Source organism: Helicoverpa zea, chromosome 12 (genome assembly GCF_022581195.2).
Source record: "Helicoverpa zea isolate HzStark_Cry1AcR chromosome 12, ilHelZeax1.1, whole genome shotgun sequence".
In the NCBI taxonomy this organism is placed as follows: domain Eukaryota; kingdom Metazoa; phylum Arthropoda; class Insecta; order Lepidoptera; family Noctuidae; genus Helicoverpa; species Helicoverpa zea.
In genome coordinates this window covers 815,473-842,817 of record NC_061463.1, presented here as the reverse complement: position 1 = coordinate 842,817, position 27,345 = coordinate 815,473, and the positions used below count along the sequence as shown (strand labels likewise).

Here is a 27,345-nt window from a genome sequence, read left to right as displayed (position 1 = left end):
CAAGATCTCAACAAAAAAACATAATAATTAAATTACTCGTACGTTTAAAGAAATATAAATGCAGTCATCGTCTATCTACTTCATAAATTATGAGCAATTAAAACTGTAACACTAATAGAATCCCAGGCCTTAATTATATATAATAAAATTAACTAAAACCCATAAAACAACATTCAACTATCTTCAATAATCGATACGAGATATTATTAATTATTAATTCAATTATTAAAATAGTAATTAGCGGCGATATCAAAGATGTAATAAAAGAAATATTTATCATTAAGGTTATGTTGAACTAGTACGTGGTACATGACTCAGTTACTCTAAATAGGTATGACAAGTTGAACCAATTAGACGCAGTTAAAATTGAACGCAGGAAAGGCGTACGTGTGTTTGTTTTAAACTAACAATAATTGCTACTGTAGTATTCATACTCTGCTATTTTCTGAGAATTATACTATATTCTACATTTTACATTTGTAGTCTTAAATTAAAGGAAATCATAATAAAATAATTTGCAGGATATGAAGAAGCTAATTGAAAGCACTGTAAAATTAAGTAGGTATACACGCGAAGGACTATTCTATAAACGTAGGGATTTAGGCTAAAACAAAACACACCCAGTTTCTACAGCTGAAATTTTCACGTCACAGGCCACTTCATATGCCTCTAACCAGTTTTGACAAACATGGCATAGATGACAGTAGGTTTACCACTGCACTGACCGAGTAAATACTATACCACCTTAATTACTACTTTATTAAAAATATAGTAATGTACATATTGATATGTGCCTTGATGCCTGTAATAAATGGATAAATCATATTAATAAATTAATTTTTCGTCGATCATCTCATCCACCTATTACCTACTCATCCGAGAGTTCCTCTCACGTACAAACAATATCTCTGAGGGAAAGGGTGTGAGAGTGATTGATAAGCACCATGTTGGCAATCATTCAGAACATATCTTACTACTGCTTGGCACACAGGTGCGAGAGAAAACTCAGCCGATGCGTATTGGTTATTAAACTGTATTGATTCTTGACTGATATGAAATTTCTACCTTTACTAGTAGGATTTTCAAAATTATTGTGGTTTCACGTTAATGTGTGAGGATCAAATTCATGATCTTTCGATAGCTAGACCGTCGCCTCAACCATGGGGTGATAACCGCTTTGTTTTTTTTTTTAATTGTGCAGTTGTATAATAATATAACAAAGTTTTTAACCCGAGTAAATTCAAATCTACAATAATTATGATGTCTGAGAAAACGGCAGAAAAAGATTAAATTGCAATTGTTTTTTTGCACCAATAAGTGCACTGACCTCACAAATGTTTGTCACTGCAAGATATTTTACAAATAAAAAATCTTCCCATATTACAAAACTAGATCTATATACGTATTATGTTGACAGGAAATGACGAACAAAAAACTGTCTTACAAGAGCTAGGCGCCGGCCGACTTGAAGCGTAGCGACTAAATTAACAATGTCATTAAACTAAGCTGGTCGCTCATTGGTGGAAATTCGTCCACTTAATAGTCACAAGTACTGAGCTACAACTTCCTAAAACCATTTATTTTTTGTCACAAATTCTCCAAAACCAAATTACCTCAATAAACTCAGCTTTACCACGCTAAACTGGATCTTATCTCTCGATCGTTTAATTAAATATTGATATCGTAATTCATTAAGAAAATATTTTTTCAATTACCCACATACGTTATGATTCAAACGCTATCTCATGGTACAATCGCATAAAAAATCGTTTCATAAAGGATGTGAGAACAGCGGATAGTACCGATGTACCGAAATATCAATAAGAACCGGTTGTACAAAGATTCTATCTTACGTCACTGATTAATTGCAACACATTAGAATCAGACGAATTAAATAGCTAAAAAATATATCGAAATAAAGACATCGTGATAATCTTAAGATAAAGTAGCGTACGGGAATTATCTGGGCGATCGCAGGGCATCGCATTCAGGCGGACGATTGATAAATTGACAACATTTATCAGTGCGCGATTGTATCAAAATATTTTAGACGATCTTAGGGATAAGTGTCACAGTGTAATGGAGGATTAGATCGGGGGCTTTGAAGGAACCAGCGAGAGGTTTGCAGCCTTATTGTGATCTGCTCTTCTAATAGGTTTTAAAAGGTGAATGATTTTGTAAACGATTCTCAAGAAAAAGATAACTATAAAGAAGGTGATAGGCGGAATAATAAATAGATCTATTTTTGGCAAAATGCATGAGGTCATTTATCGGCAATTTAAATATAAGGCCAAAATAACAATATCAGTGAAATTCAATCTCCTATTCAAGCCACACAATAAATGGTAGCAAATACTGATGTTAATTAATTCTTAATTATACGTAAAAAAGTCGTAAAACCATTTTACTACATTTTAATCGTTGTTCGAACTAAATCGACAGGGAATTGAGTTATTAAACCAATTCTATTAAAACGTAATATTGATAAAGATCCTAAATAAAATCGTTGATCATAATTATTCGTTCGTTTAAAGCCATTCAATATTAAACTGGGCTTGAAGGCTAAAGCCCTCGAGCATGATCAGTTATTACAAGAACTGCGGAATATATTGTAGCGTGTAATCGCTAAATAAAATAAATACGGTAAGTATGAAGAACCAGCTTTACCAACCAGCAAACTAGCGATCCAGCTAAAGCAACCAGCGAAACAGTTGTGATTAGAAGTATAAAACATGGCATTATCATTTTATTTGTAAAGAAACAAAGTACGCCCAGAACCTGAGAAAATAATTGTAAGAGCAAATATGAGTATGAGTACAGTTTTTGAAATAAATCCCGTCAACAAAGAGGTTCACAGTTAACACACAATTGTATGTATACTATATAACAGACTACACATCACAGCTTTACATAAACAGCAAGCATACATAAATAACGGAATAGAAAACTGAATCCACAGTGAACCCGACGAACCCAATACACTGCAGGCCACATAAACCGACCACTCAGTCCATGGGAATTCAATAAAACTAACTGTAGCCATTATCTAAATGAATAATTTAACCGCGGTGAAGATTTGCGCGCTTACTCATAACCTACCTATAACTCCGTGGATATAAGTAGTCGTGTGTTACACAGGGTCGCAGGTTCAAGTACCGATAAAGCGTAGATTCCGTTAAATAAGGAAATTTGTTGTAGTAATACTAAATTTCGCGTCAGTGCTATCTTGAAGTTTAATGCTGAAATATATTTGATATGTATTAGCTTGGATGGGAACGTTGAGTGAATCGGGATTGCATTCCAAATTGACAATGTTGTTCATGCTAAAGTGTTTGCAATGGAATGGAAATATTTCAATGATTATGCTGAGAAATTGTCGCGTGGAATAAAACCGTGCAAATGATATAAAGGTAGAACCTACTTATTTTGCTTCAATGATAATTACAATTCAAAGAAAACAAAATTCATCCAACGCTACTTTCCGTCAATACTTAATCTAACAGCATTAAGATAACACTATTAGCGGAATCGGAAGTCTTATTCCTCAAACACGTTCTTTCACCCGGATTAATTTCTTCTGAGTCTACAAAACGGTCTTGTCAAAACTGGTTTCACCCTTACGGATTATTTCAAACAAAAGATGGATAGAATTTGTCACTTCTCTTTTGTTTATTTTGATCCTGATTAAAAACATTGTTAGTGAGAACTGGTGCGGTTTCATTATGAATGTTAATCTGTTTTTTTTGTTTGTTGATGTTTAAATCTAATATTTGGGGCAGGTAAAGAACACGTGCTGTGATCTTCAATAGGGCTGTGGCTGGTTTGGAATATATTATGGTTGAAGGTGTCTTGCAAATTTTTTTGCTTGGCTTTTTAGCCAACTGGGAATTTGCTGTCACAATAACGGTGAGTTTGGGTTGTTTCAGGATTCAAATTGTTCTTGCGAAAGGTTTGTATCAAAGGTATCTTCCATAGTTGGCTGTCGTTAGTATCTCTTATCTTGAATGCTTCATCATCATCATCTTCCTGCCTTGTTCCCAAGTCAGTTCGGGTCGGCGCACCATGTCTATTTCTTCCATTATTCTCTATCAGGCGTCATACTTACATCCACTCCCTTATATTGGAATGCTTATCGTACGCAAATGATTTTTATAAAAGTTCTTAAATGTACTGTATTTATGAAAGTATATTGTACTGATCGATAACTTTTCCTTCTCTTGTCATAAGTAATAAGTAATCACTCTTAAATCATTGTCTGCCAGATTCGCTGCATTTTCTCGATCACTCCCATCAATATTATTTCCAAAATATACAAAACCATCATCGTAATATTTTGTACCTCCGACATCCAAGGCAGTCCCATACACATACCCATGAATCACTCCGTTCCCATACATCACGGCGCGCTCCCTAAAGCATCGCATATCGGATTAACAGCCAGTAACTGTCGTTCGTATCGCTACGGAAATGTGTTAATACTAACTGAGAATGTGTGCTTTGGGGATCCGTTCAAGGTTTTCAAATTCTTTAAGTTGGGAATTTTGTTTGTTAAGGAAAATCTATAGGTAGGTACTGATGTTATAAAACTGAAGAATGAATTTGCTTAAAACGTGATAATTTCTGAATCTACTAAGACAAATAAAATAAATGTTTAAGATAGTCCATTTATCGAGGAAGGTTTACTTTTTATCTACGTGCGTGGAGTAGTTCTCACGAGGAAAATCGCTAGCGGAAGCATAGTTTAGTATTTTTAGTTTATGACAAGTTGGTAAATTTTTTAAGATGTTATAAATTTAAATAGGTACATAGTTTTTTAGCTAATGTGAATTTTTAGCTACATGATATGTTTAGCATATCTTTTTCGGATTTTCACACTTAATTAGTCACCGGTCTAGTTTTATTGTTTCCGGACAACGAATTTTATTTTTTTTATAATTTATCATTAAAAAATCAGAAAAATAATGAGCTATACGTTTAATTAATTATACTTGATGATGATCTCGTCGTCATTTAACTGTAGTTTAAGTTAGTATTACTTCTAAATTATTGTAATAAAAGATAAGATAAAGGAAAGTGTCTATTAGATCAAGATAATCTTCCGATTGCTACAATCACCGTTGCTTTGAAATATTCACAAAAACTTTAGCATAAAATTACGTAAAATGTCGTGATATTGAAACTAAACTGGATTACCGACACCTAATTGAATACAAAACATCAATAATTTTGCATAAAAGATACATCTTATAGAAATCGTTTGTAGAATTTATTGACTGATTTTAGTGACAAAATATCAAATAACCTAATTTATGGCTACTTATTGGTTTCCAATATTGGTATTTAGACTCAAAATCGATATTTTTGACACTAATATACACTTTGAGAAAATAATGTATTATTGATATGACGATAAAAATGCAATTTTTTATACAAATCTACGTAAAGTATATAAAGTTGACGAAAACTGTCTAAATTAGCCAAAACATACACATTAAGATCTGTTATTTCAACTGTAAAATGATATTTAGATATTTTAAATTACCCGTACTAACATTAAACGTCTAAAATAAACCATTTTCATCTTCAATATATTTAATTTTTTACTACGAAACCCCGACCAAAATTCAAGTGATCGTCCAAAATATAAAAAGGTATTCCGTTACCATACATACAAAACATTATCTGTTATAACGACATATTAGGTACACTACCACAATAAATACAGCCAAACACCGACACCAATAAATTTCTAGTAAAATTGAGATGTATAAAGATCTAATCTCGACCAAAGAGATTTATGTTCCGAATAGATTTATTAAAAAAAAACTGTCGTGTAAGGATTTAGTTAAAGTTGCTGCATGAGTTAGATACTGTTTTCCAACAGTATTGGAACTGGGCTATCTTCAGTTGTTTTTTTTTTTTGTACTTCTTTTAATGTTTAGTTGAAATAAAAAGTAAGTTGTTCTTTTAAACATGGTCATTTTTAAGTTATTTATAGCATAGGATATCCGGTTATGTTGAAAGCCTATCACAGACATAATATAAAGAAGCCTCGGCAAATGATGACGTATATAGCTATTTACTATTCCACCAAATATCTATTCCTTGATAACTTGTTTGGCCACCTACTGTATTAGCCGACTTAAGATACATTCATTTATTTGGGTAAGTGAATCAGTTCTCTCAGAACGCAAGACAGTTAAAATCATCAGCAGCAACGACTGAATTTTATAGACAGATGGACAATAAAGTTCTAGTAATTAGTGATAGAGACGTATTTAATATACTAATTGTGTAAAAGCAACAATGAGCAAAATCAATACTCGTCATCCCCTTTAAGTTCACGGATGTGAGTCTATAAAGACAATTGGCGACATGCCCGGCTTGCATCCTTCATGCAATAAACATGAGCCTCACAAGGAAATAAATAGAAAATATGTCGATGCGTTATATTAATTGATTCGTTGCTTGCTCATAATAATGCCTTTTATGAATACCTTGTACTTGTACTGCTAAATGTAGTGAGGGAAGTTGTCTTGGATTATAAGGTGATTTATAAGATAATTGTAACCTTTAGAATCACTTTTCAACATGTTTTTTTTTTTATAAAATTTCATACTATACCTCAAATTGGTACTGAGTTTTTTCTGACCTAATAATACCTATCATCATTAATATTACGAATACCATCCTACTTATATTATAAATGTGAAAGTTTGTGAGAATGTATGGATGTATGTTTGTTATTCAATCACGCAAAAACGGCTGGACCGATTTGATTGAAATTTGGTATGTAGATAGGTGATACCCTGGATGGCTACTTTTTATCAACACACCACGCGGGCGAAGCCGCTGGCGGAAGCTAGTATTTAATATTGATGATTTTATTCTTAAAATAAAACAGTACAAGAAAAAGTGACATCGAAACCAACCCGTTTCGGTCACTTAACGGTCCCAAAAATCTGTCACAAAAAACAGTCCCTTATCTGACGTCATGGGCACAAACTAACGGACATTACTACCCTACAATCATAAAAAAACATTCACCGTTTGTAAAACTAACTGTTTACATTATCTAATAAAACAATTAATATAAAACTGTTACCGAGTTAATGTTTGCGCAAAAATTTCTTTTCTGCGAATCGTTTGTCGGCGTTTTGCAAATTCTTCACTCATACCTTTTTATTGCTTGCTATTTGTACTAATTTTAGGGTTGCAAAGAAAATGGATCATCTTTGATTTTTTAGCACATTGTTGCAGAAAAATTGGGTAACGTTTTTATTGGTTTATTAGTTCAGTTTACAGTTACCGTGTGTAAAAATTTGGCAGGTTTTTTTGCAAGTTAATGTTTTATTATTTTTGTTGAAGTTTTGTGAATGTTTAATTGTAGCCTAAGTATGGCTGGAATGCCTAGAGCATTAACTTGGACTCCTAGTGCAATGACTTAGCAAGTAGTTACTACATATGTCTGGGGTTCGATTTCCGTTAGAAATAAACTATCCATTATCCGAAGATTTAGGTATGTGAATGCGTGTCTGGAAAATGAGGCATAAATAAAGATATCATTATGTTTATCGTTATTGAATGCTCTCTTGGAAATAATGTTTGTAAAAATGTATTTAACTTAAATAAATAGTCAAGAAATAAGTTCCCTAATATAACTTACAAGTAAAAAAATCTGTATCCATATTTTTTTACGTAAAATGTTAGAAGTTTAGTTTGCATCTATTACACTAAGCGACATACAATGTAACAGATAACAGGTAAATCCGTGTATTCACGTATGTATGTATGCTAAATATTACGATTACTTCGGTTTCAAATCAACATAATGATTGTGGGGAGGTCAGTGCGTTTGTAAAGGTAAACTCTGTTATGTTTATAGAGAAACCAAAGACTTTGATAACACACTGAATTAGGAATATGAACGAATGATGAGTAGGGAATAATTTTGCAAAGTGTCATCAATCTATTTATTAGTCTTGTGTTATTATACAGGTCAAACCACTTTTCAGGATATCGATATAAAACTTTTAAAATCTATGTTATTGCTATGATTATCAAAACTTTAAAAAAAATACCGTAGTTAAAAATATAGCTGAAGTAAAGAATTTAAAGTTTCAACGTTTCAATATGACCTTTCATCTAAAAGTATTTACATCCAAGATGTAATACTACGCATTTATTAACATTATCTCATTTAACTTCTGAAGAATTTGTGCCACAGTCACTCTTTTTAACTTCTAAGAAAACAGCGTGACGTTTTACTACAGAATAGTAAGTGACTAACTTAAAATACACTTAATCTTACCACAAATCTCATGAAGTCCAGTTCACCTTTATTTAACTTAAATTGCTAAGCCATAATTGATGACGTGTTAGTTAATTATTCAAATCGCGATACTGATTGATTAATCCACTATCTGATTAATTTATTTGCCTCGATAATATGTTGCTAATGCTAATATATTATGACTATTATATGCGCTAAGTATGTTAGTAGAAAATAGATTAAATACATACAGCCTTACCACAAACACTTAAACATCTGTTGAACACTGGTCTAAAAAAAAAAGAAAAAACGGACCTTATTTCACCGTCATAATCTGACATCTTTTTAGACAAGTGTTCAACAAACATTTAAAAGTTTTTATGGTACGACGGATAGTTGTTACAAAAAAGTTGAACTAATCCTGCTAGTACGCTGGAGACAATGGGCCGACAGTCTGTTGTACCGATGATTAGAAAACATTTAAATGAAAAATCTAAGTTTTTAGTAGGTCTGATACCGAGCAAATACCTACCTGATCGTCGTTACGTACGTATTACTACTATCATTCATTTCCATATTGATTTAGAGCCCGAACAAACTGTTGGCAGACTGTTTAGGTAGGTACTGCTAGTTGATAGATTTGGTTTATCCTTATAAATGAAAACGAATAGAATTTTTGTTATGTCGTCAATCGTACCGTACGCCACTTATCCGATAGTAATATTATTTCTGACAAAAAACTGGTTTTGACGTATGAACTTTATACCAACATAAGTGATGTCGTCAGATCGGGAAAAGTCAATAAGATTTCGTCCTACGTTTAAAATAAAAATATTGATATTTTGATAGTACTGGCAATACTCCAGTACAAAAATATATTTTCAAATATCGAATTCTCAACCTCGCGACGGCAAACGGGAATAAGAAACGAAAAGTATTTTTTGCAACTTTTTTTAAATTCCGATTTGCAGCCAGCATTTGTGTTACCAAAAAGTTTGCAACTATTGTTTTTTGAATTGCCTTTTATTTACAAAAGAAAGTTTTATTACGGTGAGTTTGTTACTGAATGAAGTCACTTTGTTAAGATATTGTTCATTTTTTAAGTAATTCTCCGTTTTGGTTTAAATGTTCCTGGTGTTTTACGCGTTGTGAAATTACTGCCTAGAAATGGCTATCGTACTACAAGTGAGAATCAAAGATATTGTATTTGATAAATAACTTATGATTAACAGTTAATTGAGTCATATAGAGGTGTAGTAATTTCACCGATCAATTAAGACGCCGTTAAGTGCAACAAAGGCTCATCTTTAATTTATCTTCTTATATATTATCCGAGGCAATTAGCTATAAAACGAGAGACAAACTGTAAAATTATAAAATATTCTCATATTTTAGACTTCAATAGACATTAAATAATTACAGGCTCGCATTAGAAACAAAAACTGCATATGTTGTATTTTCAGTATTTAAGTATTTAAAAGGCGAGTTGCATTAAACTGTGGAGTTACGATTATCGGCGCGCGATCTATAACGTCGCGTATCGTTTTATTAATCGCATTGCGCGGCGCGGGCGCAGTGGCAAAGTTCACGCGATCCCACCAAACCGAACCTGTGGACCGGTAACGCACCGAGGGAGACGTCACTATGCGAGATACTGCGTGTGAGAACGAGACAGCACGAGAGATAGATGTTGCGTTAGAAGTTAGCCACGCCCCCACAGCGTTCGAAGCTCTGAGTCCACCTCCGTGAGCATTCGTGCGCGCGCGCCGCTGCAGCCACACGCCACCCGTGTTCGAATTTCAAATTTCGAAAATGGAATCGGCCGCGCGATTTCAATCCCGTCAATAGAAGATGCCAGTGTTCCGCTCAACATTTATTTCTAGAGCAGGATTTGTAAAAAAAAACTGTTAAAATGATGTGCCAATAGCAGAGACAATAAGCGTAGCAGTGCGGTAGTTATCGCGTTTTCAGTTTGCGTTTTCAGTTATACGTCACATGTAAATTGGACGCGACATTCAGTTTGTTTGTTTCCATCGAAAGTGACTGGACTGTGACATTTGAAATCGATAGTTTTCGTAATTGATGTACCACGTATGCGGGTCGCCTAGTGAAATTTGTATTGACTTAAAAAATTGAGAGCAAATCTAATTTTATTGTGAAGTGACGACAGTGGGATTTTTCGGAAAACTGCGGCCTTCTGATTGTGTTTACACCAAAGATATTAAGGTAAGCGGTGTTTACTTATTATAGTTTAGCTTTAAACGCTAGATAAATATTAGGCTACTAAATAATTTATTGTAATCCATTTACGTACTAAATGTAACTCAAATATTTCAACAGTTGAATAAACTTATTTATAGCTGAATACAATCTTAATTACACATATTTTGCCTTAATCACAAATGTAAAATTTCCTGCACATAATCTAAAAAATAAATAATTTTCCAATTTTTTAAAGTCTAATAAAACCTAATAAATTCATTTTATTCACGTATATCACTTTCAAAATCGGCCGATATTCGATAGTTCGGGAAATGCTCCCTACAAAAGACATCAACGGGCGTGCAATCCCGACAATCATAATTTACCCCGACAAAGCAAAAATTATAAAAAATCGAGAACCGCTTACCTCGAAAATTCGGGCTTCATGTGTTTTGTATTGTAAATATAAATTACATAAAAGCGCTAAATGGTATCTAAGTGTAGTTTAATGTTTTGACAAAAATTGTAATTGACTTGCGAATTTTTGGAGCCATTTGATATTTATCTCAATATTGAAAGATAAATATTACCTGCCTTATTTATGTTGAAATATTTTTGCAAAACTAACCAAATTAAATGCCAATATTAATTCAGACTAAATAAACAAACTGACAAAACGTAGTCACATAAATAAGTTCAATTTAATGAAAAGAGGCGTGAGATCAATACATGATTCATGAACACCACGCCTCCTATAAAATGATCACGTTATCAAATAGCTGGATTATTGCTTAAAAATAATATTGATTTATTTGTGATTATTGATTAGGTATATCGATTAATAATAACATATATTGCGGATGCACAAAGTGCAGACAGCGCGAAATCCTTTATCTCAAACTTTTAAATGTCAAACCTCAAAGTTATATTTTTTTCTTTTCCTATTAATTGTTGTTGTGTTAGGTGTGAAATGAACACTATTATTTTATGGCTATTATTAACGGTAGAATAGCTAATAACTGCGTTAACGCTGATTGCGAAGCGTTTATGTCTTTTGTACTGAAATTGTTTCTACTGTAAACCTCGTATTAATCGGTTCAGGGAATTAGGATTATAAGCGATTTCTATTGTTTGAACACATTAACTGTTTCTGTAAAAACCCTATTAAATAAAAACTAAGCTTTTCTAAGCTGTGATTAGGTAGATAGTCTCAAACCAGCGGTTTAAGGAACTTTTATAGTAGAAGGTGCGATGAAGAGAAAACAATGTTTTATCGCTTCGGTTATAATTGGTCTATTGTTGTAGTATTACTAATTCTGTATTAGGAGAGAAGATTATTATTTTCTTGAAACTGTGCGCCGAAACGATTTGAAACTAGATATATCACAATTATAATATAAGTTTTATGATAACATAAAACTTTATTTATCAGAATTTCCACGTATCGTTTTTAAACAGTTTATAATTTTGTAGCAAATCTTCTCATGAACTCAATACCCATAAAACGCACTGATGTGCCAATAGCAGAGACAATAAGCGTAGCAGTGCGGTAGTTATCGCGTTTTCAGTTTGCGTTTTCAGGTTTCAATTTTATAGCAAATCTTCTCATGAACTCACTACCCATAAAACGCACACAATAAAAATCAGTTTATTCCATTCGTCATACAATAAGATCAAACTACTAACTTTTTAAAATTTTACTCTCAATAAACACTATTTACTAAACAAAACACACTATTTAATTCTCACCTCCTTTGCTAATAAAACAACCACATATACCATATATATTTAACTATATCTAATATATCTATGTATATATAAAACGCTTCAGTCAGACAGACAGCCTGACCGCCGAATGACCGATGATACTTCAAGTCACATGTCATTTCAAAGAAACACCTATTTCTTGTATCACGTTAATTTGTGAGCAAAAAACTTAGCCGTACTGCCAGACAGAACCATATATAACTACATCTGTACATCTATATGTATACTAATACAATTCTTTATAATATGAGTATAGATTATATATTAGTAAAATAATTTTTGTTTGTTTGTACCCTAAGCTCTGTAACTACTTAACTGATTTGGTAAATTCTTTCACTGTTAGGAAGCAACACTATCCCCGAGTGACGTAGGCTTTATTTTGTCCGGGTACTGGAAGAAGTTTCTACGTGACGCTTGTGAAACCACGGGAAGCAGTTAATATTATAAATACTACGTACACTTACGAATTATACGCCTGCGTATCATATTGTCTTCAAATTCAAATATTTATTTTCTAGAATATGGTACATAAGGTGTTACAATAAATTTGTTTCAGCATATCCTGCCATAACATGGCGTTTAAATGTCAAAATAAGCGTTATAAATGTCTTAATCTAGGTCATGTCAAAAGAATCTATTGTCTTGTCATCTAAATAGTCCTTAATGGCGTAATAACATTTTTGTATTAATAAATTGAAAAGTTTTTTTTTTTTAATCTTGTGAGCGGTAACTCTTGCCAGCTATTTGGTAAATGATTATAAATAATAATTGACATGCAGTAAACATTTTTCTTAAATAATTCTATGTATGTATGTGTAAAAACCGTGATCCTAACTAATATTAAAATTGAGAATGTAAGTTTGTTTGTAGCGCTTTCACGGTTAAACGACTTCACTCGACTTAGGTGCAGTTAGGTACTTATGAAAGCTGTTGTAGGCTTTTCATAGCTATGTATGTATAGAGATGTCTCACGGGACGCGGATAAAACTGAAACGAAGGCTTATGGGCTATCTGAGCTAGTGAAGTAGTTTGCTCGGAAAGCGGATGAAACCTTTAGCGAAAACTAGCATAGAATATTTCAGATTTATCTAATCCCAGAAGTACCTAGGTATATTAAAGCTAGCTTTATCTGGTACACAGCACTTATCTAAATAAACTATTCAAATAATAACTAATAGTCATTCGTGTTTCATTATTTCATCCGGAAAAATATCAAAATCGACCTATTAATTTTTTAATGCCAAATTTAATTAGAAAAAAAAAACGAGTGATCTTAAGCAGATCAATTATAATTACCCATTTAAACAACTACAAAAAAACGTAATAAAGTCTAAAATACTATATAACAAAGCAAACGTTATAAGTAATTGTAATAGACTAGCACCGCCATCTATCGGAAACTACAACAAACTAATGGATGCTCAGCCAATACGAGATTGGAGAACGATTTGCTTTTGCGCTTACTTGCTGGGCACAAAAGTGTCTGTTAAAGATTATTTTTATATCATATCATAGTATTTAAAATTATGTGTTATTGTAACACTTATGTTATTGTGATTTATTATGAGTAGCGGTAGGAGTTTTTTGATTAGATATGAGTTTGTTCTGTTATATTCTACATAACATTTTCTTAACAAGATATTTCTAAAACTAAAGCCTCCCCAATTAGCAACTACCATAAGCTTATAATCCCATCAACACAACATCAATCAACAACATAGATTCACAAAACAATCATGCGAAAACCGAACCACTACTCATTTACTATTTAACCAACAACCGACGATCTATCGCACTGACCTCCTTAAAAAATCCAAATTCTATTGAACAATTGACCATTATGCTTATAATAAAGTGTTATTAAAAAAATAGCGACTAATGAGTGAAACAATGGCTTCTTTGTGGGAATATCTCTCACGGGTTGTATGGTACCGTATGACACGTAACAACTTATCTACAATGGACAATGACAATTGTGTGTGGGGATCGATTTAATGTGTTATTTAATTGGGTCATTGGTTATTTGGTTAATGTGTTGTTTTGGCCTTGGGATAGATATGTTGGAAGAAATGGTTATTATTTTAGCAACCTTTGAAAATTATATAATTGTCAAACAGGATATAAAGTATAACAATCCAAAAATGTTGTACATTTTAGATGCGTTTATAATTACATCTGTTTTCGTGAAAATCATCCGAATTGGCAGAAAAGTGAAATAAGAACATATAACAACACAATTAAATTAAGGCACAAATAAAAATCAAACATCTTGCCAACGTATTATTTTTAAAGTGTCACATCTCCAATAGTAACACTATGAATAAAATCTAAAATTTTCATCTCATATATTTTCAAGCTTTCTGTGCAACTTGTCCCCTTTGATTTATGATAAATACGTCAATTTAATATGAACATTTATTTTTATTTCTATGTAACTCATCACATCGTCGCCCACAGCCAATCGCGGCGCTGCACTGAGGCCTCTCTCACAATGGAGGTACTCGCTTTGATTTATTTACTTTCATTTCAATCACAAAATCTATCAATTCCTTTAAAAATCACAGTTCACATTCACGGACATTTTATATATAAAGTACTAAAGACATTGTAACATGAAAATTAAATAATCATAATTTAGGTACCAGATAACAATCAATTTACTTTTCTGAATCGATTCAACTCTGCGCCTAGAACACATTTTGAAGATAACAAACATAAGTACTACAAAAGAATTAAGCTAACTATAAATAAAATATACCTAAACTAACTTTACAATCCCTTCTATTATTTTTAGCAAACATAATTTACCTAAAACCATAATTTTAAACTATATTCAAAGCAACTACACCCAAGTAAGTTGTTAACTGGCTACTTACAGAAAAATTTACCTAACGTCTATCAAATGTATACTAACTTTAAAATCTCTCCGAATATTTCCAGCAAAAAACGTTTTCAGAAACATTATTTTATACTACATATTCTCAAAACAACCAAACCCAACTAAGTTGTTAGCTCGCTACTCACAGTTCCGTCTGCCGTCGCTCGCGTGCCGACAATCCCAAACATTTTGCATCGATCAACTACATTATGAAACATCATTACAACATTAACTATTCAGCCAAACTTTGCATAGAATTGATTTATAGTTTCTCTGCAAAGGTTTCTTTTCGATTGGTTAATTCGATTAATTTATAACTTTGTAGCTGTGGTAGGTTATATTAGAACCTTAAAATATCACTGTCACACTTAAATCTTAATAATCATGGATCTTTTCACAACTATGTTTTTTTTTTCAAAATGTAACCAACTGTCTTAAAGTATATAGATATATATTTTAGATTATAAATAGACTACTACGTTTTCACAATAATATTACTCAACATAAGTACCAAGAAATACCTACAACCAAGAAAATCATTCAAATGAATCATTTTCCTCACAACAACATTTCTACGAAAAATCATTACCAACCATCCTTTTCATTTGTCACTCTAATCACCTTCCATTTTAACTGACAATACTTTAACTAAAAGATCTCGGTTAACGTCAGAAATCAGTTCAAAAGTAACTAAAAATATTTCAAAACTTCGCTAACGATTTGTTTTCAAATCTTTTCATTCCTAATTGCTCAGGTGTCGAATTATCGGTTGCTCAACCACCATTGGTTGGCAGAAGTCGCTGGTTGTCGCAACCGTTTGACTTTCGGTTGGGAAATTGGAGAGCATTTAAAAACGTATTAGTATTTGCTGGAGACGTTAGACGGTCATTTGGGACGTCATGGATTGGGGTTTGGGTTATTTAGAAGTGAAGCGTAAGAACTTATAAGTTATGCTACTTAATAATTAAGATATATCTTCTAATATTGGGTCCATAGTGCAGATATAACTTAATGCTCCGTCCCTAATTAAAAAGTAGATCTTTCGAGTCACTGTTTTTGGAAGAAAGGAACGACATGTCAAGACTAAGACACTTCAAGACTTCAGTAACACTTGCCTATTCAACTATAGTACCATTATTTAAGACAGCATTTAAGCCATCTTAATTTTAAAACAACAATAATTCAAAAATAGTCAATACACTCATTAAATACCTCTATATCGAGCGAACAACGCCTGTCAGTCAGTCATTAAACGGCAGCCGCTTCCCGACATTCAAAGGGCTGTCTTTTTTAGCACCTTTACTTCTGCCTACCCTCTTTATAAGCCGAGTGGAGTAAACAAGTGCGTGTAGATAGTCATCCCGTCACTAAGCCCGCCGTTGGTGACAAAAAACTGTATAATTACCCGATCTGCTTTCATTCAAGACCGCATCCTCTTATATGGAACATTAATTAAACTGTACTAGAATATGAAAAAAATATCGATCTTTTTACGTGTCTTCGGTCAAACGTTTGATCTGAAATTACTGCTACAGCAAAAATCAACCCTAACACTCAAAGAATAGGGTTGCTTTTAGATTGTGAGGCGAAATACTATAAGTTTTTATTTTAATACCTATAGGGTAATACTTAAATGGAACTTTATATCTTTATTTAGTGAAGTTCGCCGACAATAGATAAATAAAATAATTGAGCTGACTTTTAATTTTGTGTAAGTAATTGGTTTATATAATTGTTATTTTTTGTCTAAACTAGTAAGATGTGTGCATTTCTAATTAGTACAACTGTTTGTAGGAAAAACATAGGTATTTAAAGTTGTGAACATTTTATAAATTGCGACAATCGGATCGTGTCTGGTGTAATAATTAAAAAGTGTTGCTTATCAGACCGCGTAAGTCACTAATCAACTGATTGGCATTAGTTATAGCAATCGGTGCTACGTAATTGTTTTTTCAACGAAAATTTTCTGCCGTATCAGTATTCTATTTATCTCTGAAAACACGAAAAAGTTGATCCAATTAAAGTAACAATTTAAGGCATGAAGAAGCAAAAGTTTTAAAAAGTTCCTGTCGGAAAATCCTGAAGCTATCGTCAAACTTAATTTAATCCGTTCACCTATAAATTTAGGCTTCAGTAAGGAACTCATTACGAAAATTCAAGCTATGTGTTATCTTTGCCATATTTTTTCTTCTATCTATCATCCTAGCCCATTAAACCATCTGCCACCATTAAACTATTTACCTTTACTCTAGTAAAATACCAACCTTGCCTATCATCTAAGCAAGAGTATTTAGCCTTCGAAATGATCTCAAACTTCGCTCAATAAACGTCTGATATATTCCATCACCATAAAACACTAGCTTTAAGGTCTTCGCCTATAACCTAGTAGTGGAGTTGTCCTTCCCAGTCCAGTTCCCACGCGGCTGTAATGCCGCCTTATGGCACAGGCATCATAATCGCACGGCCAAGGGACTGTTTACAACAGCCGACGGAACGCTAAGGGGAAACCAGACACAGGGGAAACCAGACACGGGGGAAATTGTCTCAAAGCTCCAATAAACACACTTGATTTATTCCATCACCATAAAATACTAGGCCACAGAGCTCTTCGCCTATAACCTAGTAGTGGAGTTGTCCTTCCCAGTCCAGTTCCCACGCGGCCGTAATGCCGCCTAATGGCACAGGCATCATAATCGCACGGCCAAGGCAGTGTGTGCACTAGCCGACGGAACGCTAAGGGAAACACCGGACACGGAAATATGTACGGCAGATTTAAGAAAACATAGAAAATAGCGCTCGTTAGGTGTTTTAACCTGCAGCTCATGTAATAAGAGGCACCTACGTATGTAGATTTTTAAAGTGAATTTTGTGAGGTAACTTATATAGTTTTATAAATTGTATGAAGGTTTGCTGGTACGCTAAAATAATCTTACGTTAAAGCGATTATCGTAAAGTGCAAACTTTGTATTCTGTTTATACAGTATTGCTGGTTATATTTGGCATTGTTAAATTATATGTATGTGAAGGACAAAGTAATGCACCCATATTGCATTTATAAAGACACTTCATTATAAATCTTTCTACTATTAGAATCTTTGTACACAGAGAACCTAATACTGAATAGTCACCTAAATTCTTATCCCTACTAGAACCGTTTCTTAGTAGTTCTCCGGACTAATCAGTGTGTAATCTCCCTAACAAAACAAAGAGTACGTGTACATCGCGTGTGTGATTTACTTTCCGTTTCGTACGAAGTACTGCGGCAATTTTATATTATTTTTAGTTTTTATGCAATTCGCTGAATATCGTGTGTGTCAAATGTCTAGGTTTTCTATTGTTAGGTTAACTGTAATAGGTTAGGTACAATGATTTTACCAAAATAAGTAAAATGTTCACAGTCATTTGCTGAAAAATATATTATGTTAGTTTCTGTTTCTGTACAATATTGTAGCGTCTACAGGTAAAATTTTGAGTATTTCTTGGCATTGTTGTTGTATGTGATTAGAATCAAATATAGACCATTCAAATTCAGATTAAAAGATTCGAATGATTTAAGAACCTATTGAGAGGGGCCAATTTTACTCCACAAAAATAATCATAACAACAAAAAACATAATTTTCAAAATCCAAACTATCCATTGAAACCTGTGGCCATAGGCAATAAATCGCTTGCACCGTTACACGCGACACACAAGCGAACAGACAGACATAGGTACAACTTCATTCAAGTGAAATCGAAGCATTACGAAGAGGTGACAATAAAATCTGCCCTAGAAAAGAAATAATTTTGAACTACAAAATACCTAATTTTCAAAAACTAAACTATCCATTGAAAGCTATGGCCATAGGCAATAAATCGCTTGCACCGTTACACGCGACACACAAGCGAACAGACAGACATAGGTACAACTTCATTCGGGCGAAATCGTGAGCGCTCGGAACCACTCGTCCTCGATGTTACATCGCGCTGTTTTCGGTACACCTGTAGGGATGTTGGTTAGTGGCAGATATTTTTGGGTTAAAAATGTAATTTAAAAAAATTGCTGAAAGTTACACTTATCTACTTCCCTTGGAAAAAACTTTGCGCATTTGAATAAAAAAGCCTATAGCCTTTTCCGATAAATAGGCTTTTGCGCAACTGCATAAAAAGCCTTCAATAAATAACTATGAAAGAATTTTGCTGAGATTAGCGCGGGGAAAAATAAGCTTCAGCTTTATCTATATATTCAATGTTTTATTATTTATTTATGGGCAGTCTAAAGTAACGTTGTAATAAAAGCAAAACCAAAAAAAAACACGTATCACAATTTATTAAGAATTAAAAGCAAAGTAAGAAACATGCAACATTAAATGCACCTAAAACCTACCGATACACATATAAAATCATAATTTTTTGGATAGCATTGAGTACATCCCTAACCCCTGTCGCATTGATTGTCGTATTGGCTACAGATGGCGCTCTTGTTTATGTACGGGAAGGTATATTTTATTGGAATTTCGTGACGTATCCGCAATATTCGGATTTGTGTCGATTGTAACCGCATTCAGGGGAATGTCAAGGAAGCACGATCGATTTTCTTTAATGCTTTACTTAGTCAAACTTGATCCTACGTTAGTCACGATAAACTGCAAATAACTTACAATATTAAGTATAGCTATGATATTTTCCAACTGATTTTCACAATCACGATTGGATTAACTAGAGTTAGGTGATAAGTAATATTATAAATTAATTTATCCTTACTAATATTATAATTGCGAAAAAAAATTGCGTCTGTCTGCCTATCGACTTTTTCCGCAAAAATAACCGAATTAACTACAATAAGGTACACATATAGTCAGAAAATAATGATCATTTGCAAACTCACCAGAAAATTATTTGCCATCAAACAAGGCATGGCCAGTTAGACCCATTACGAAGTCCTCCTCAATATTATTATCATATTGAACACACACAACAAAAAAAAAGAGAAAACTGTACACAATAATGCTATAAGAAAATCCAATCAGTCTATACTTCAACAGTACTAAGTAATTACAGACATATTAATAGCCAAGTAACTACTGTATTAAATATGACGTTATTAATTTCACTCATCATCACTCCAATAATTAATTTCCATTAAAATATAATTATTTCGTCTTGTAATGGAACGATAACTGCTGCGTACTTATAACGAGTTTATAGTTTACAAGATTGGTACTTAGCTTTAATACTGTTGAGGAATTTACTGTGCTATACCGAAGTTAAGTATAAACTACTGACTTTATGATATTAGTCTAGTCAAAATTGATGGACAAATCGTATCCGCAAGACGTCAAACGGCTGATTTCGCATCGATAGAGCAATGTTCGTTTATAATCTGGTGAAAATATTTTAACCTAGTATAAATGCAGCAACTAAAATACTGAAAACTAATTTCTTAACACTCATAATAACATATTGTATGAGCTTTTAAAACTAACCTTTGTAATTTGCTAAATCGTAAATAATATTTACTAGATTAATTGCAATCAATTTCCTTATCCATTAGCGATTATACAAAAAAACCTCTTAAACTACGAACAATGAAACTTGACAGCAAGAATACTTGTCGCATCTTCCCGCGTCTAGCTCAATGAGCGTTGATCCTAACTGTAATCGCCCTCAAGTAGCCCCAAGTGGAAATTTATAAATCATTAATTTACAATACGCTGGTCAGTTAACGATTATTAATTTTAATTAACTGTGAAAGAAACTTAAATGTTTGTGGTGCAAGTTATTGAGATATAGCGGGGCGTTAAGCGGTAGCGATAACAATATATGGTTCAAACAATATGTATTTGCTACTTTCGAATTTTAAACTAACTTCAACGTGAAATTAACATTCAAGTCATTATTATATTTTCTTCGAGTCTACGTTTTTAAAGTTCAAATGATCCATTATTTCTATAACTATCCCGTGACGTCAAAATTCTTCCTATTTCTCGCTATAACTAATCATATTGCACCACACGCAACCAGACGGTCCCGAACAACGATTTCTAGCATTCCGTTCGCATGACCTCTTGCGTCAGACCTCTCTCTAATTACACTGTGGCAAAAATTCTGACATTACCTATCTTCACTCCTCATATGTACCACCAACTTAACATAACCGCCCACACAACACCTATTGTCTTAACAATAGAGTTCAGTATTGTGTGATAGAACTGTAGTGTTAAGATTGTAGTAGCTGTTGATATTTAATTTGTCAATGTTATCGATGACAGCCTCATTATTTCTATTCCTGCTATTTGTCGAAAGTGTTTTGAGAATTGGAGTGGTGAAAGATGGTCTCGATTTCTTATGGTTATTAATTACCGACTTATAATTGTTGTTTTCGTTTCGATATATCACGAACTGAATTTTTATAATTGGCTAATATGAATTCTGTAATTAATGTTGAACTCTGAGAGAATGAGGAAATGTAGGTTTAGTCAAATGATCTTGTAGAGAGGAGTATGATGTAAGCGGCTAGACTATAATTTGACAAGATGAAGTAATTATGCTCTCGTAAATGTTTTCTGAGAAGGCTGAATATAGTGAATATCCTGACTACAGAGTATCGTCGTTAGAAAGATAGTAGACAAGGCAATAATTTGAAACACAGCAAAATTGAAGGATAGGTATAAAGTACAAGAATTCATGATATTTAAAAAAAATGCGATGTGGTATTATTGTCGACAAGATACAGTGATATACACAAACTGGACTTTAAAACAACTACTACCTAAAAGCAAGTTACGTTCAGTTCCAAAAGCCCAATCAATCAAAATTGAATTTTCCCAAGCTTGTCACACTACATGTTATAGCAAGCTTGCAACAGCCGACGTAACTGTTTGAGTCTATTGAGCATAGACAAGCTTCCCTCACTCGAGCTGAGTGCGATTCTATGGGCGCCGTAACGTCTGATGGCTAAAACGTGCTGTTTATTATATGCGATTTATTTGAGTGGGGAAGAAATTACCTTTTTGGCTTCAGTATTTTTTTATTGCTTTAGGAATTCTTGGTAGTTTATTTTACTACGTACATACCATACTACAACTACATTTATGTAAATACATAAATGTTTTGTATTTAAATAAATAAAACTACTTTTACGGATTTTATCGCGATCATATTAATATTATTTAATCCCGAAGTTTCGGATCCTTTTTAGCATCGGACCATGGTTGCCGTAAAAGTAGTTTTATTTAAATGTTTAGGTAAAATTCGCGTTTGTGTCAGAAATCAATCCTACTTATATTATAAATGTGAAAGTTTGTGAGAATGTATGGATGTATGTTTGTTATTCAATCACGCAAAAACGGCTGGACCGATTTGATTGAAATTTGGTATGTAGATAGATGATACAGTGGATTAACACATAGGCTACTTTTTATTTACACACCACGCGGGCGAAGCCGCTGGCGGAAGCTAGTATACTATATACATAGATATGTAATTTGAATCGAGAAGACGATCATCTGGATTTCCCTCAAACTAAAATTCCCTACTGTAAATTGATTACAAACACCATAAACCCACACCATTTACCTTATTAATCAGGAAATTGAATTTACCCCATAAATAAACAACACTACCACAACATAAAAGAACTATAAAGTAAACGTCACAGAGTTATTTTCATACGCCATTTCACAATTACCTTTAGAAAGATTTACGCTGATGACAGTGACCGCATCGTGTCGTCGTCGTGTCGTGGCCACTAAAGGTCCTACGTAGTAAGTGCCCATAACCTACTAGGCTTACGATAGAATTTCAATTTTACTACCACAATGTCATCCTGAATTATGATTGGTATTCGTAAATAAGCAGCCATTTTGTACTGTCAGGTGTAGATTGTTGTAAGGAATTGAGGATTTTTATTGATTTATTTATTTGCTTCTGGAAATTGTTGTGGTGGTTGAGAAGGATTTTGAAATTGTTCGAAATTAGTAAGTTGGCAGTTTGTAATTAATGCATTAATTGTTTTCAGTCTTGTTAGAGGATCAAAATCGTCAAAAGACTATTAATGCCCAACCCATATTTACTTGCCTATCTTTCTTACAAACAAAACACTAAATTCACCAAACCAAAAAAACAACAACACGCACACACAAACATTACTTCAATTACAAACACTGAAACAAACACATCACCTTACACCTGAACTTGATAATCTGACTATCTACGCTACACTTTTTTCCATCTCATTCACAACATTGAACTAATTAAATCGGAACAATGGCTGACGTCACGTGCGCACGCGCCGCCGCCGCGTAAACTGGCGCAGTTAATTACGCGCCGGTAGCAAGATCAAGGCTGAGTGGGTATTGAGGTTTAAGGGATGAGATAAAGCGATATTGAAATGGTATTCGAAATTCAGCTTTTTCTTTAGTGTAAAACTTATTCCAATTGTCTCATTCATGTCCCGTAAATTAGAATCTGGATAAACGTGTCCGGATAAATAAAGGCCTATACCCTTCTTTAATAGGTAGGCTATCTAAGATTTAAATAGACATTTAAACATTTTTATAGCTCCTAAGATTAGCGCGTTGAATGAGCTCTTAATTCAAAGTCTAAAAAGAATTACTTGTACACTCATATCCATAGTAAAATCATGCCACATATTATATTAACAAATGATTATTATGACGTCATTTTCAACCACATCATTTATAACCACAACACATACATGTTCTTGTTTGTCGGTATTTTTGATAATATGTGTCGTTAATGTTGTAATTAGTGTGTGGTTTACAATGATCTTATGATAATTGTATCAATGATTTAATACATCAATTGATTCATAAGGGGAAATTAATGTACCCACGAAATATAAGACCTGGTTGACACTGATATAGAATGCGTTATGGCATTAATTCCGCCAATGTATCATTTTGTGTACATGGAGTTTAAATAAATATGTATTAAGAGCGTGTACATTGATTGCATTTCCAGAATCACAAAAAAATATGTTTACTTAGCTCTTAGCACAAAAAAGTCAAGTTCATTATAAAATCGCGTCCGCTTATGACTCACACGCACACATAACACTTGACCAGCCCGTGAGAACTAGAGCGGTATTCATTTTTTCACTTTTACTGGCAAACTCGTTCACTGTCAACAGTCAACTGTGACTTACTGTGATACAATGTCACGGTCTGATACACTACTTATTACTGTTTGTTGCATTCAGTTATGAAATTAAGAGTTTTGGTTTAATAAGTTTATGGGAACTTTTTAGTTGTATATGTATATTCTTGAAAGACGTCCATATTAGGGAGTTATATAAACTACAAGCTATTCCCTGCGGTTATGAGAGAACAACTTACCGCATCCGGATAACTAATACTTTAAATCTGTTCATGCCAAATATGGTATTTTATCTTTGTAAAAGAACAAAGGGGCCATGTTCAAAGTTTAACAACATACACACATGATCAAAAAACCAAACTACAAACAAAAACAAACCACAAATTGAACTCAGCACGTCACGTAACAGATTCGCGTGATCTAATTACTTTAAAAGGTAATTTCATGTAATAACTAACTTCTTCACCTCTCAGTTGCGAAATTAAATAATATCACTCGTGTCAAGTCGTAGGTTTGATTCCATTGGACAATACGTTACGAGTTTACGACCGCACAGATGTACATACGGAAAGTAGCTATTGTCTCAAATATTTTATGTGTAGCTCGGAATTTATTAAATATTCTAATTGTTTGATTTTACTGCTCGACAGTGTAATGGGAGAAAATCGTTTGTTATGAGACGTCTTTGCAGGTTTATGACTGCATATTTGGCATTTTATAACTGTGGTACAAGGTGTATTAAACCTCAAATAAATATTAAACTGAAGTGTGTTTAAATTCAAAGTAAGTGACAAGTATGAGAGGCGTAATTAATCTTAACTACACGAGGGAGAAAAACTGTTGTCCGTTTGTACAGTAAAGGCTCCGAATCTACTAAATCGATATCAAAAAATATTTTACTGATAGAAAGCTGTATAATCTCCGGTAGACATAGACTATATTTTGTCCACTTTCGGGAAGTATCTTCCAAGCTGCACAGAGGAAACCACGGGAAATTGGTGTTCAAAAATCTCGTATAAAAATGGAAACAAATCACCAAAACAACGTTAGTATTAAAGTTGAACTTTACAGTACATAAATAACTAAGACATGTGGTGCAAGGAAACACAATTATTATGTTTAGAGCAACTATGGCAACGTTCGAACCGATTCACTTTGAACTCTGAATGTTACGAAATGTCGATCCCACGTTGTATCTCAATTTGAGGCTGAAGATGGTACTATCTGTCATATATTCAATGTTATAATATTGTTCTGTACACAGCCTTTGGAATGTCTTTCAAAGAGCTGAATAATCGAAAAACTTGGCAAGTCTACAAGTGAGTTGGTACTAGATTGACTGAATAGCAAATTGTCCACGTTCATAGATCCAAATCTAAAAAAACCTTAATCTTATACCTAATGACTTAGTCGCAAAAGGACACAGCGTTTACTCCCCATTTCATAATATCTAAGAAAAATCTACTGCACTTAAGACTAATCATTTAATTTTGAACATACCTGTACATGTTTCTCTCTGAAGACTTGAAGGTTCAATGCCAAAGGACCAATTTTGAAAGACGCTCACCCTGCAAAGAGAAATCGTGATCAACACATTCACCAAAAACATGTTCATTACAAATCATATAATCAAATACTAATACATAAACCAAACACAGTTTGTTTCGAAACTATCGTTTAACCTCGAAACAGCCCATATCACACCTTCGTTAACGAACGGACAAACTTAATCACGGATTTAACCATTCATTATGTAAACATCACTGTTTTACACTAACAATATTATCCTAGTTCGACAAATAAAAACATTGGAATATCGCCTCTATTTGTATGGGCTTAAAGTGCAAACAGAGCGCACGGTTAACATGGTAACGCATAAGCTTAAGGAATTAAGTAAGAAAATATTTCGACATTTCAACGGGTTAGAAAAACCCAACTTTAACTTTACGGTTCACCAAATGCGACCTATCCCTTAATTCTATGCGCGCAACGTCGATAATCATTTGTTTTTTTGTTAGTGGATGTTTCGATAAGTTGGTAAATGGTGGTATTGATTCATTGGTGTTCACAAGTGGTAATGAGGTCTAATGAGTTATGCGGGACTCGTGATTGGTTGTTATGATTAGAGTTTCGGATTTTTGAGATCAAAAAACAAACATTGGGAAAAAATGCTGTTAAATAGGACATGAATGTCAGAAAGAACTTTTTGTTAGAGACAAGTTCGGTTTTTGGATTCGATTTGATATATTTGTCCGATGAAATCATTCAGGATCTTGATGTATTTTCCTTTATACGTTTGATTAATTGTATCAAATTATATGATTCACATATTTGTATCTTTGGGAATATTACTAATGTAGATACAACCGTCATTTTACCTGCATATAAAGGCAGGTAAGTTGAAACTGGTAAACAACCTGTTTCTTTATAAGTGAGTGAATAGGATTGTATTGAAATATTATACCTGCACTGATCGGTACCTACCCGTACAGGTTTGTTTGTACCGGAAACCTGTTTCTTTATGTAAGCACCCTAAGGATGTATGCATCACATGTCATTCTCAGATTTGGCAAATTGAAAAGTAATTTTCCTTCGCAACCGCATTATCCTCCTCGTTGTATCTTTGGTAAAACAGACAAAAATGGAAGGCCTGTATATTTTTATCAAGTGATGCCACAGGAAAAAACTACAGCCTAATACATGTATATTAACTATTAGTATGGTCTACCAAGTTAATCCCAGCCACCGGCGCAAACGCAACATGTTAAGTGGCTACTAACTACGCATGCGCGTAATTGGTACACACTGCCGCTTGTATTAACAACTATACTAAACTCTGTTTGTTTACAACCTGTGGGTAACTGGCTTTAGTTGTTAGGAGGGAATTTTGGAGTGGATTTTAAGGTTTTGGTGGTCACAATTTTATGGTTATTTTAGCTTAATATACCTAGTAAAGTTCTTCAGAACTTTGTTAAGAAAATAAATCTTTTGAATGCACCTATACTGCAATTCTTACTACCTAACTGAGCTAGGCAGACAAACTTAGATATGTAGATCTAACTACACAACATATAGAATAACTTTTACAAATCAAAATCAAAAAGAAAAAGGTGTAACACAAAATTA

General features: G+C 33.4%; 1 protein-coding gene across 3 annotated transcripts in view; it reads left to right on the top strand.

The window, feature by feature from the left end:
• The first annotated feature begins 10,030 nt into the window (after positions 1-10,030).
• LOC124635326 (knirps-related protein-like) overlaps positions 10,031-27,345 on the top strand; it is a 67,570-nt gene continuing 50,255 nt past the window's right edge. For 2 of the 3 annotated variants that reach the window (XM_047171204.1, XM_047171203.1), the window contains exons 1-2: positions 10,031-10,498; positions 14,699-14,738. In XM_047171204.1, coding sequence (XP_047027160.1) covers positions 14,733-14,738 — 6 coding nt within the window. In that variant the 5' untranslated portion in view covers positions 10,031-10,498; positions 14,699-14,732. The remainder of the gene's footprint in view (positions 10,499-14,698; positions 14,739-27,345) is intronic. The other variant, XM_047171205.1, reaches the window with a different exon arrangement.